Genomic DNA, 12385 nt, shown 5'->3' with positions numbered 1-12385 from the left:
GACCAGATTCTTTTGTGCGACATTTGTTCCTTTCCCTCACTAGGCTGTTAAATTTTGGTAAGATATTTCTCTATACCTTTTCTCTACAGTTGGAACTCTCACTCACTCACCCCTTTTTTCTCTCTACTTCTGCTCAATTTCTGTGCCCTTAAGGAATGTTGGATGGATTTGCAATGGTCCAAGACCATGCAAAAAGTTGACTTTTTATTAGATTATTTGGGCTATTAGCAATTTAGCAGTTTTCTATTCTGCAAAGATAACTTTCAGTTTTTGGCATCAATTTACAACTTTACATAGAGTTCATGTAATTGCAGTTTGCACTGGAACTAGACACACAAGACCTCCTGTGCTTTCTTCATTTAGCCAAAAGGAGGAATACTCTGCTCATCTCTGAAGAAATTACTTGGATCAATTCTTCTCTTTGCCTTGGCCAACCTCTCGAAATTGTTCTTGAAATATTTGGTACCCCAAACTCTAGCTTCCAGATAGCTTGTAGTTCCATTAATCCCATTAATGCCCAAATCAAGGTCCCTATAATTAAAATAGGCAGTTCTTGGAGACTTAGAAACATATGGACTCATAAATGTATGAAGCATTCTCACCCAGTGAATATGCTTACTAGCTTCCTCAGCCTCATTCACCTTCCACTTCACTATATACTGTATGTTATATAGGTTTCCTCCTCTATGAGGGAAAGCTACTTGGGTTTCCGGTATGCGGTTCATCATCCCACCAAGTGGTTCCATCACCATGTAAGCCTCATCTACCTGTAATTGTCTCTCCCATGCTTGTTGAAGGGCAGTTTCAGGTATGATTTGGCTTACAAAATCAGATTTCGCCTTGAAGTAGCTCTTATAAAGTTGATGATCTCTGTCTAGGAGAACTTCCCTTGATGTGCCGCTTGGGTGCCCAGCAAAGTATAGAATTGATTCAATCCAACTCAGTTCTTTGCATTCTTTTGCCTCCACTCCAAGCTCTGGGAAGATTAGCTTCATTACTGAGATTAGGCTGTTGTTGCAAGTGAAAGAATTTCAGATAATGTCAGATTTCACTATGGAAATAGCAAGAAACATGCATTTATCTGTATACTATTCTTTTTATTTGCCTTTTATTTATTTATTTATTTATTTATTTATTTTTTTTGTACAACAATTATCAAGAATTATTCTGTACTTGATAAACTTTGGAATTTTGTTCTGCACAGAAGCTATCTCACTCAGAGTTCTGTTTCACTTCAATTACTTGAGTTAATATTCGACACTTCTTAGGTACATACACTGGATACTTTATTAGGAGTTTAGATCAAAAGCATTCAAAAAATTTTAGAAAATGACATGCCTTATATTTGGCCACGAGTACGTGTTCAACATTAGTAGTCGAGTCAAGTGCCATAGTTTGGATGAATATATCTCTGTACTAGTCTAGGTTTAAGACTGTATACTGGACCTTGTTTAAATGGTGGGATTTTGTGAGAAGACTTACTGGCCTTTGTTTGACCACAAAGGTCAACCAGGAAAATGATGTATTGAATAGACACTTGGTTGGCTGCTGTGTGCACAAGTAAGCAGGTGTATGAAAAAAGCAGACTTGTATATGCATGTTATTACTGATACCTCTGAACATTCCCAAGAAACATAGAGTTGAAAGAAGTTTGAACAGTTTTCTTTACACCGTAACTTCCACCACCCACATTCTGAACTATGATCCTAATGAACAGATCATCTGGCAACTTGTCTGCAATCCGTTGCCATCGGTCAACGAGCTTATTAGCACCTTGCTCAAGAGTTTTATGGACTGTAAAGACTGTTACAGTAAGTGGAACTGGAACCAATTTAATCTTCCATGCAGTAATCACCCCAAAACTTGCCCCTCCACCACCTCTAATAGCCCAAAACAGTTCCTCTCCCATTGACTTCCGGTCTAAAACTCGCCCATTCACGTCAACCAAGCGAGCATCCACCACATGATCAGCCGCCAGACCATACTTCCTTGTCAGAGCCCCGAACCCACCCCCACTGATATGGCCTCCGACTCCGACTGTAGGGCACACACCTGCAGGGAAACCATAGGTACTACTTCTCTGTGCAATGTTGTAATAGAGCTCCCCTAGCGTTGCCCCGGACTGAACCCATACCGTCTGATCCTCCATGTTGATCCTGATCTCGCGAAGGTGGACAAGATCGATGAGGACAAAAGGAGCTCTGCTCAGGTAGGATAGGCCCTCGTAGTCGTGCCCTCCACTCCGAACTCTCACCTGAAAGCCATGCTCTCTGCTGCAGAGGACAGTAACTCCAATCTCAGGTTCCTGAGATGGGGTGACTATGTAGAGGGGTTTAAAGGCCAAGGTGGAGTTCAGCCACCTTGGGTTTTTCTGTGATTTTAATAATAGGGAGGGGTATAAAGCTGATTCTTTTGTATAAACATTAGTAGTAGAAAACTTAGATGCCATGCATTGAAGAAAATCTTTGGAGTTTATTGGTTTAGTAAATAGCAAGATCATAAGCAGGAAAACTGTTGTTCTCAATGATGATGCAAAAGCCTTAAGGTTATTCATCTGCAGTTTTTAGGTGCTGAGACTTACAGATTGTTAGTGTCTGAAACTAGGTGAATATTATTTGAGAGCTGTAAAGTTGGATTATTTGGATGATAGATATCTGAAGACTAACTGCCTGATCTATTTATTTGGATTCGAGCAGTAATGGTTAGGAAATTTATGTGAAAATCATGCCTCGTTTTGTATAATTAATTTTCTCAACTATACTAGTTTGATTTAACATATGTAGACATTATGTTAAGGTTTTGTATATGCTTGAGTACACACAAGTTCATTTGACGGCGTATGCGATAAAGTTATGATGTCATCAAAGTTGTATTTTATAATGTAATGCTGAAGCTGGGTAGTTTGAGCTACATTTTTTTTTCTGAACGTGCTGTTAGGCTGAATATCCGCCGTGACCTTCTCTTTCCAAACTTCGATCTGTCGCTCACCCCTCGGGGAGGGGGTGTAACTGAGTGAGTGATCTACCTGCAGCTTATGCCATGCACACTTGTTCCATGTGTTGAAATTGCTTCATGCAACTGCGCATATATGCGTATCTCGGTATCTGTCATAGGGAAGATCTTGAGCATTAATGTTATTTTCTCTGTTGATTAGTAATTGTTGGGCACAAAGTACTACAAGCTCTTAGGAAGAATCCAAAGGACATGTAAGCAATGGGAGTAATGTTGAGTTTGCTGATGAGGAATGTGTTGAGCTGGGGTTTGCACATATGTTATAATGTGTTGTATTTTGTGATTGTAACTAGAAAATTACCACTCTATTTTGGAAAATTTGCCAAATTAAATACAATTCGCAAGAGTATTCGTGCAGGTTACAACCTTTTAAATTTAATTTTGCAGAATACAACACAAAACACACCTAACATTTAAAACTACTATACAAAACTATCGACTCTGACCATTTTAATGAGTGAGTAACATTTGATCTATTCTGTTTTTGACAAAAATAAGTACGAATAATAAGTTTCTAAAATAAATGGAAGAGAATTAGTTCTCCAAAGAGTAAACAAAGACTTGTTACCCACGTCATCAAGTCACAACACTCTACACCTGTGGGTTCCGTGTTTGTCCCAATTGAACCATCGGTTTTAATACCACTTGTTGGGCCTGGGTAATCCACTTTGTTAGGCCACATGCACACCACAACTCCACATTAATTAATACTCCGTATGATATTATTCGTTTTTGCCTTGCCCGTACGGATTTGTTTTTAGACTCCTTTTAAAAGACCGGTCTTATACTAATGGAGTAGGTAGACAATTCTAAGTCATCACTTCCTTATTCTTTCCATGTCCTTGATTGTATACCCCAACAAAGAATGTTTAATCACTCTATTGTTATTTCATCTTATAGTTTGTGCATTGTTAGTAGTTTGCATTTATACCTTCATTATCTTAAATCATTCATTACTAAAAACAGAGCTTTATAGTCTGTTTGTCATTCTTGTATCGATCACGGTTTCCTAATTACCTGTCCTCTGAAGCTTACATTGGCTATTCTTATATGTTATCTTGGATCGAAATAGAAAGAGCCACTACAAGTATCATTCTAATGCATGTTGTAATTAAATTAGTGCAGAAATTTTGCACCTTGGCTGATTGTTCTGCTTGTAGTTCCTGCTGAAATGTGAGTGTTGTAAGAACCCAAAGTCTTAACTGAAACGTGAGTGCATGAATTGCCAAAACAAGTCTAGCTAAATGATGCCACAACAAAAGTTAAGATGGTACTTGTGGACACTAACTTTTCATACTTTTTGTAATTATACGAAACTAATAATACAGTTGTAAAAAAATATATACTATTAAAAAAAGAGTCAAATAGGACAAACGCTAAAGAACGAAGGGAATAGATATAAATGTAAGGTCATTAGGCGCCTAGGCAGATTGCAAATTCTTTTTTCTTTTTCTATAATTACATGCTTTTTAATTTTTTTCTACTTATGTGCTACGTGATTATAAAATTAGATATTTAAAATTTGCCCATGCATTTACGTGCATAGAGTGCTAGTTAAATGGATCAAGAGGCAAAAAAGACAGATCGAGCTCAAACAAAGAATTAAGTAAGATGTTCCATGACCTTTCATTGTTATGTAATGAATGTACATCCCAATTGTTCTTAGGAACTTTTGGGCATACTAATGGCATAAACAATTTTGTATCCACGAATGTGTTGAGCATTTTCACGAGCCACATGCCAATCTGTTGATTACGGCCGCCCTTATTTTCCTCTAGCTTAACTGCTCTCACCATCTTTACAACCTATCTTTGGGAATTTGATCCTTAGATCAAGATTTTGTGGTCCTTTACTCCCAAGTGGCTGCCCTAATTTATGCTCATGTAACTATAATAATCCAAACTAGGTAGCACATAGTAATTGTTTCCATCTTAAATATGCGAGCATTGCATGGACTTAGATCTAATCTATAGGGACTTAATGGCCAACTTGGCATGGTAAGTGACATGACTTGATTGGACACAATATGACATGACACGACAAAATAACTTGAATGTAACATGAAGTGAACACATGCACGAACTTGACATGAATAAATTGATGTACCAGTTCACATAATCACATTTTGATTTATGTTATATTGTTTTTTGTATATTCTAGTAATGTAAATCAATGTAATAACAAATTAAAACTGAATACAACTCATTCATCCAATTAAACTATTGACTTTGCGTCGTGGTTTTAAAGGTATGAGAAGGGGGATCAGATTTGGTGAGAGTCATTCTCCTATCTCGGGATATAAGGTGGAGGTATGTCCAACTCCGACTTTCATTGGTAAGGACACTGGCTAACTTGAGTCCTCTACAATGTCAATTTATACTAGACAAATGATTGGACCTTGATTAGATACCACCAACGACATATACATGACCAATCAAAGAATTTTATTATATGCCTTTTCTGATCATTCTAGTTTGGTTGGTATTTCGTAAAGATAAAGAATACACAGATAGAGTACATAATAGATTTATTTCTTTTCATCTATTAGCAAGCAAGCTAAATCATTTGGTTCAACCATGCATGGTAGTTAGAAATTAAATCATCAGCAGACCTTTTGATAACAAATTGACAAGATTTCTGTACTAATCATATATTATATATTGGTTTTACTTTGATTAAACCTACTTAAATTATAAATCTTTATGAACATTTCGGGGTACTCAATTAATCAACGTGTACCTCTTGAACATTTCTAAATGTACATGGTCTAATAATGATGCTGTCATAGTATTGACACCAATCTAACATTATTGCACATGAAAAGATTTAATTTGATTCAAGTTAATGTTCATACACACATTACAGCTGCTTAGGAGTTAAGAGCCGAAATTGTCATGGCGCACAGTTGTTACACGATAATAAATGGTATCATGGTAACGACATTAACGAATTGATGATAATAAATGGTATAATAAATGGTATCATGGTAACGACATTAACGAATTGATGATAATAAATGGTATCAATGTAATAAGTTTATATGTACTTTTTTTTCTCGTGCTTTTTAAAAAAGAGAGAAAGTGAAAGCAGAAAACAGACAAAATGTTCCCTTTCACTACATGTATCATTCAGTTTATTAATAGTACATTAACTAGACCACCAAAAAAAGAGGAGCAATATTGAGACACAAATGGAAAACTTGACATCTAAAACATAAAAAAAAAGACCATGATAACTCAACCACTACTACCCAAAAAATAAAGTAACAAATTTAATGAGACTACACTAGAAACATCGAACACTTAAATCTATCTAAACATTTGCATTACGATATTTTTACCCTTATGAGTAAGGTCTCCTAATATTTCGGGGCTTTTTTAAGAGAGAAGCCAAGCGAACATAGCTTGTTCTTTCTCAGCATCTAAATCAGAAGAAAGATCAGAAAAAACAGAAGGCTCTTGCAAATGATCATCATTTTCACATAACCAAGAAATGAACTGCTCCTTCTCATCCCACAGCTTGAAATCTTGGCCGATACAATCGACGGTCCCGATCTCCCAATCCCAATCAAATCCACCATGATGATCAAAGTTTGATGATGATGAAGCTGTTGATCTTGATCCTCCACCATTAGACCCTGTGGATGTACTCACGTTATTATTATTACTATTGTGTTGATTATGATTTTGATCTTCTGCAATTGGGCTCATTCCCATAGGTCCATTACTCTCACTAGGGCCCACACTATTCTCTTCATTTGTGGTTCCTAAAAGCCCATCAAGGCCCATTATTTCTTCAATACCCAACAACTCTGTTTCCTCTTCATTAAACATTAAATTCTCATTTTCCACCTCCTCCCTAATATTCTTCTTCTTCTTCTTCTTATTATTATTATTATTATTATTATTATTAGAAATTTTATTCTTGGGTATACTAAAGTTTTTATTTCCCATTAAATTGCTCATCTCTTGGGTGGGACCCACTGTTGCTAGAACATTAGTAACAGTGTTGTTGTTGTTGTTGTTGTTGTTGTTGTTGTTGATGAGGGCTATGTTGTTTCTATTCCTTTGCATAGCAGCCCTGCTTGTTCGGCCCCCACGGCGCTTAGGTGGCGCGCTCGCATTGCTCATGTTTATGATGATTTTGCCACCATTAGCATCTCCATTGGGCCTTCTAAATGTATGGATTTTCCTGCTCAAATGAGAGTTCCAATAATTTTTAATCTCATTGTCTGTTCTTCCTGGTAGTTGCCCAGCAATCATGGACCACCTGCATATATATTGTGTTAGCCATTTAAAAACAATGTAAATAATTCACATAATTATTAATCTAAAGGTCCTATTTGTGTACCAAGGTAATAATAGCTAGGGTCCGATCATATAGTTATTACCAAACGAATGAGACGGACATGTATGTTTGTAGTCGTATTTAGAGACTAACTAGCATATACGAGTAGGATCTTTTTTATGTCAAAAAATCATAATTATATCCGATTTAACTATTTATGTTGGAGGAATTTTAACTTATCTTCACTGAACTAAACTTTTGAAAGCGATAGTGGTAATCATGTGTTGACCTCGTGTACTCAAATCGATAGCCACGTCGTGTATGTCATGGTGTAGGGTTATTTTTCTCTCTTCATGCTGTTAGGGGTGGCCACATTACAAGTCATTCTCAACTAAAAAGCAAATATGTCCGGAAAACAAATCATTAAAGTAAATAGGCCCAAAGATTACCAACTTGCGTAGGAAAAAAAATGACAAATTATTAGATAGTCATCATTTTTTATTTAGTTCCTTTTCTTAAAAGTTTGATTTCTACCAACGATCTTGGAGTCTTTTACTTGTCAAATGGTATAAAATTATGCCTTACGATACAACTGAAACGTAAATAAGTCATAATTTCGTCATACATTTCCAATTTAACACCAAATTTAAAAATTAAGCATACCCTGTAATCACGAGTTATAACTTATGATTAGCAAAAACGCTAAATTATATAGATTATATTACTTAGACATGTAAAATGGATGATATTTTAAAGCTCAACCGCCTTATTCTCTTTATATGATTGTTTCTCATTGATTTGCTAGAACTCCCTAGAGTCCCCACGGTCCCATAATTTTAATTAAGTGAAATGGCTCTTTTTGAGTGAAATGACCCTCTTGGCCCATACTACTTTTCTCATAAACCATATGAATCTCTTCATTTTACTATAGGTAATCAACAAATTTCATATATTTGTAACATTGATCAGTTTAAACTTATTAATGATAATATATGTACTTCTTTATGTGTTTGTATGTACATTTATGCACAAGTATAATCATATATGCTTTTGCATGGAATTCACCTTTTTATTTACTAGAATCAATTATGAATAAATCATGCAACACAAGTCTACAAATTTTATTAAAGATAATCTCTTTTTAGAAAGCTTTAGAAAAAATACGTGTTTATTAAAGGGAGTAATATTTTATTATATGTATGGACGTTGATTTTTTTAAAACGTTAAAAGATACTTGAAAAGTGCGGGTTTGAAAAGACATTATAAAAAGTTTTATAAGTCGTTTTTATTTAAGATACGTTCAAAAAGTCTGATGTAACTCGCACGTTTTATATTTATAATAAAGCTACTCTGTAATATGTGATATTCAGTAATACTAAAAATACATCCTTGTGAATCGTGTCTATTAATTTAAATTAAAATCATGCATATTAGTCAAGTACAAATAATTTTTTTCCTTATTTAATTAATTTTACTGAATTTCATCCATGATAATCCGACTCACAAGTTTCTAGATTATCCATGCATTGTATAGTCCGCGTGTTTGTGTGAGTGGACAGACACCCAACAAGGTTCATTTTGTAAGAACAACCTTATAATTAATTTAGGAAAATGTTATACATAGCCCTAAGGGCTACATATAAGCATTTAATTTTCTCTTGAAAATTGTTTAAATTTAGAAAATCATGACAAAAACACACTAATTACACCGATTTGCGCGTGTTTTTGTCATGAATTCCTAACTTTATACATTTTCCAAGAGTAAATTCAATGCTTATATATAGCCCTAAGGGCTATGTATAGCATTACCCATTAATTTATGATGATATAGACTATGCAAGCATACCTAAATTATTTATTTATTTACTACACGTAAATATACCTCATGGCCTTAAATTACACAATGAAATATCATAAACTAAACTATATTATTTATTGGGTAAAATTGACTATACATCGCATATTTTCAGTGTATATATTAATAATTTTACACTACGTGCAAAGAAACAAGCCACACCTCACCGGCCCACTTTCACAGTCCAAAAAGACCGGGATGCTTTAAATGATACATCAACTAACAATATTAATTGTAAAGAGACTAAAGACAGTATCATAAGACATTAATAAATAGAAAGTGAATGTTTTTATGGTGACACCCTTTAAATTGCAAAATATATGAGAGTCACTAGTCACTACTAAAAGTACTAATACACTCGGTAAATTACAATGACCGATTAAATTGTAAATATACATATCACGGTGAATTAACTTTAACAGAATTGCAGACGTCTAATCTCTAAAAAAGTCGAGGTTATATTTCATTTAGGATAATTTTTTTAAAGTTGTGAACATTATTTGACCTTGTAACCAAGTAATATTACTGTACTTGTTTTAAAATTTCTTAAAAAAAAAATAAAAATAAAGTGTTGCAATGGAAAAAGAACTGACCTATTACCCATAGTAGAATGGAGTTTGATAATGATCTCTTCTTCATCGGGTGTGATATTTCCTCTCTTTAAATCGGATCTCAAATAATTTATCCATCTTAATCTACAACTCTTTCCGCACCTCAATAACCCTACATGCAATTTGAAACAGTGCAAAATTAGTTTTGGGATTTCCAAAAAAAGCCAAACCTTTAAAAAAGTAAATGATGCCAAATGTAAAATTCATTTATGTGATTCTGATCCTCATTATAAACATCAAGTAGGCTACTGAAACTTTTAGGACGGCATATGCTCACAGAAATACAGAATTATATAATTTTATTTTAATTATTTTTTTTACAAGAAGAATTATTTAATTAAAATTTTGTCTTTTAATAAAATTAAACAATTTTTTTATGGGTTCCACGAATTTAATTGTTTTTGGAAATAAAGATTGACAACCAAACTGAAGGTGATACATTTCATTTCATCAATCTAATGAAGTTTTTAGGACCAATTCCAGCAATATTTATTTGCACGCAATTTAATATCATCACAATAATTGTTTAACACTTACAAAGTTTTATCAAAATATATAAAAGCATTCCCTTATGTCATTTTCAATAGGTAATTACTGTTTTTGTCCTAGACAATTTATCTTTGTTTGCTTTTATCACATCAAAGTTGACTACCTTTAACCATATATCAATTTATAACCAATGACACAACCAAATTAGTAGAAATTAAATAAAGAAATTGGGGACCTAATTCTTTTTTTACTAAAATACTAATTAGTTAGCTCTAATAATTAACTAAATTTAATAAAAAAAAATATATATAAAAGTACATTATATACTTCTAAAATATATGAGTTCACATATTAATAATCTTTTTCTTCATAATAAAAAAAGACGTAGGAAATAAAATTAATAATTAAAATGAAGTAAAACCTGCATTTTTAGGCAATGATCTCCAAGACCCTTCTCCATTTTCTTGAATATATTTCAACAACTTATTATCTTCCTCCTCCGTCCACCTCCCACGCTTCAACCCGACTTTCTCACAACACGGCGCTCTTCCCATCTCCGTGTACGTTTGTCTCAAGCTAAGCAAGCTATCGAGCTCGGTCGATAATAAGAAGGATGGAGATCGACGACGAACCGAATAATATAATGTGACAATAACTAAGTATGTATGTAATAATAACCAAGCAAAAGAAGAAAGAAAGAAAAGAAGATCAAAGATTTAGGTGTTTTTAGAAAGGAAAGTTTGTTAGAGTACTTGTAATAATATTTGGTGTGTTTTTTTTTTTTTTTTCTTAAGAGTAGAGTGTGATATTGCATGGGAGTATAGTAGAAGTGTGCTATATAGTATAAGTTTATAGTTATATAAATATGTGTACCGCAAATTTTAATATAAAGTGTGATAGTATATAACTATATATATACTAGTATATTTTTTTATTTTTTTTTTATGCAAAGTATATAACTTATATAATGGTTCACGAAATATAAGAAAGTGAAAAAGTTTATGAAAAGTGGAAGTAAAAGTGGGGCCATATTAATGGATTAACGGTTGTGGATTGGGCCACGTCGACAAGGAAGTGAAATAAGGAGTCGTGGCATTTTGTGGGTCGAGACTCGAGAGCCTCGTGACGGGGCTTTCCATCCCCAACGTTGAAGTCTAGTTTCTTACTTTCTCTCTCTAAAAACTCTTGCTTTCTCTCTCTACAAATGCTACCTTCAATTTTTTATTTTTCATTTTTTTTTTTTGAAATTTTTTTTACTATCTAAGTTCTACACTTCTACTTGTAGTTAAGGACAATCATTGTTTGGACAAATTACTACTTTGATGGCTAGAGATTTGGGTTGTTAGTTATTAATGTAACAAATTACAAAAAAGTCACTCATTGGAACTAAAAATAAAGTTGGGTTTGTCTATGGAGTTCTTACCCTAAATTATGGGTTCGAATCTTACATCGTTATTGGGATGGAGATTATGCTATCAATTTTTGTTCAAGAAAAAAAAAAAAAAAATTATGCTATTGATTTCATTCTCTTCTCTCAACTCTTAATGGTCTATAAATATTGAGCTTTAAAAATTGTAAATTTTTCTAACTAATTAAAAATGGGAAGGTAGATAGAGTTGTCAATTGGATTATCGATTGAAAGACATTGATTAAATGAACATATAGGTGGAGCGAGATTTATTAATTTAATAAAAACTAATGAAACTCTTAATATATTTATTATTTAGGAATTAGGATAGATATATTTAGGACAGATATATGACAATTCGGATAAGAAAATACAAGTAAGGCCTTGCTTTTTTTTTTTTTTTTTTGGAATAAAAATTGATTCATAAATAAAAAATTATAAGACATATATAAAGAGATTTAAATATAATAAATATATGACAATTGAATAAAATAAAAGCTTCCTTTCAGCAAAGCTACGATCATTGTTGCAAATCTTACATTCTTCATACCCTCTTTTATATCGCTGTGATTTACAACTTTTTTTGACGAGGGGGTCTATCGATTTGTTGTAGTCGTGAAGAAAACTTTCGTCTGATTCATCTGATTGTAATCGATGGATTAACCTCTTTTTCGATCTCGCACATATCTTTACCCATGAAACAACTTGTACCATATTAAACTC

The 12385-nt window shown here is 33.5% G+C and overlaps 2 protein-coding genes across 2 annotated transcripts; both read right to left on the bottom strand.

Annotated features, from left to right (window-relative positions):
• Positions 1 to 359: 359 nt before the first annotated feature.
• Positions 360 to 2784, bottom strand: LOC110734599 (berberine bridge enzyme-like 22). Its single transcript, XM_021914762.1, has 2 exons — positions 1614 to 2784; positions 360 to 1008 (listed from the first exon to the last, which is right to left on the bottom strand). The coding sequence occupies exons 1-2, from the start codon at positions 2552 to 2554 to the stop codon at positions 360 to 362; spliced, it is 1590 nt and encodes a 529-aa protein (XP_021770454.1). The 5' UTR covers positions 2555 to 2784.
• A 3323-nt stretch (positions 2785 to 6107) lies between these two features.
• LOC110734325 (transcription factor MYB14-like) lies at positions 6108 to 11665 on the bottom strand. The gene is made up of 3 exons (XM_021914434.1): positions 10676 to 11665; positions 9748 to 9877; positions 6108 to 7281 (listed from the first exon to the last, which is right to left on the bottom strand). Exons 1-3 carry the CDS (start codon positions 10806 to 10808, stop codon positions 6390 to 6392), a joined length of 1155 nt encoding a protein of 384 aa, XP_021770126.1. The 5' UTR covers positions 10809 to 11665; the 3' UTR covers positions 6108 to 6389.
• Positions 11666 to 12385: the final 720 nt, after the last annotated feature.

Source organism: Chenopodium quinoa, unplaced genomic scaffold, assembly GCF_001683475.1.
Source record: "Chenopodium quinoa cultivar QQ74 unplaced genomic scaffold, ASM168347v1, whole genome shotgun sequence".
Taxonomy (NCBI): domain Eukaryota; kingdom Viridiplantae; phylum Streptophyta; class Magnoliopsida; order Caryophyllales; family Amaranthaceae; genus Chenopodium; species Chenopodium quinoa.
Note: the sequence above shows the minus strand (reverse complement) of the source record. Positions and strands in the feature narration are given on the sequence as shown.

Coding starts and splice junctions, on each gene's coding strand:
- LOC110734599 (XM_021914762.1), bottom strand. CDS start 2,554: ATGAATAACCTTAAGGCTTTTGCATCATCATTGAGAACAACAGTTTTC. Junction 1,009..1,613: donor TTTCTTGGGAATGTTCAGAG/GTATCAGTAATA, acceptor TTGCAACAACAG/CCTAATCTCAGTAATGAAGC.
- LOC110734325 (XM_021914434.1), bottom strand. CDS start 10,808: ATGGGAAGAGCGCCGTGTTGTGAGAAAGTCGGGTTGAAGCGTGGGAGG. Junction 9,878..10,675: donor ATCATTGCCTAAAAATGCAG/GTTTTACTTCAT, acceptor AATTGCATGTAG/GGTTATTGAGGTGCGGAAAG. Junction 7,282..9,747: donor CATTCTACTATGGGTAATAG/GTCAGTTCTTTT, acceptor ATATATATGCAG/GTGGTCCATGATTGCTGGGC.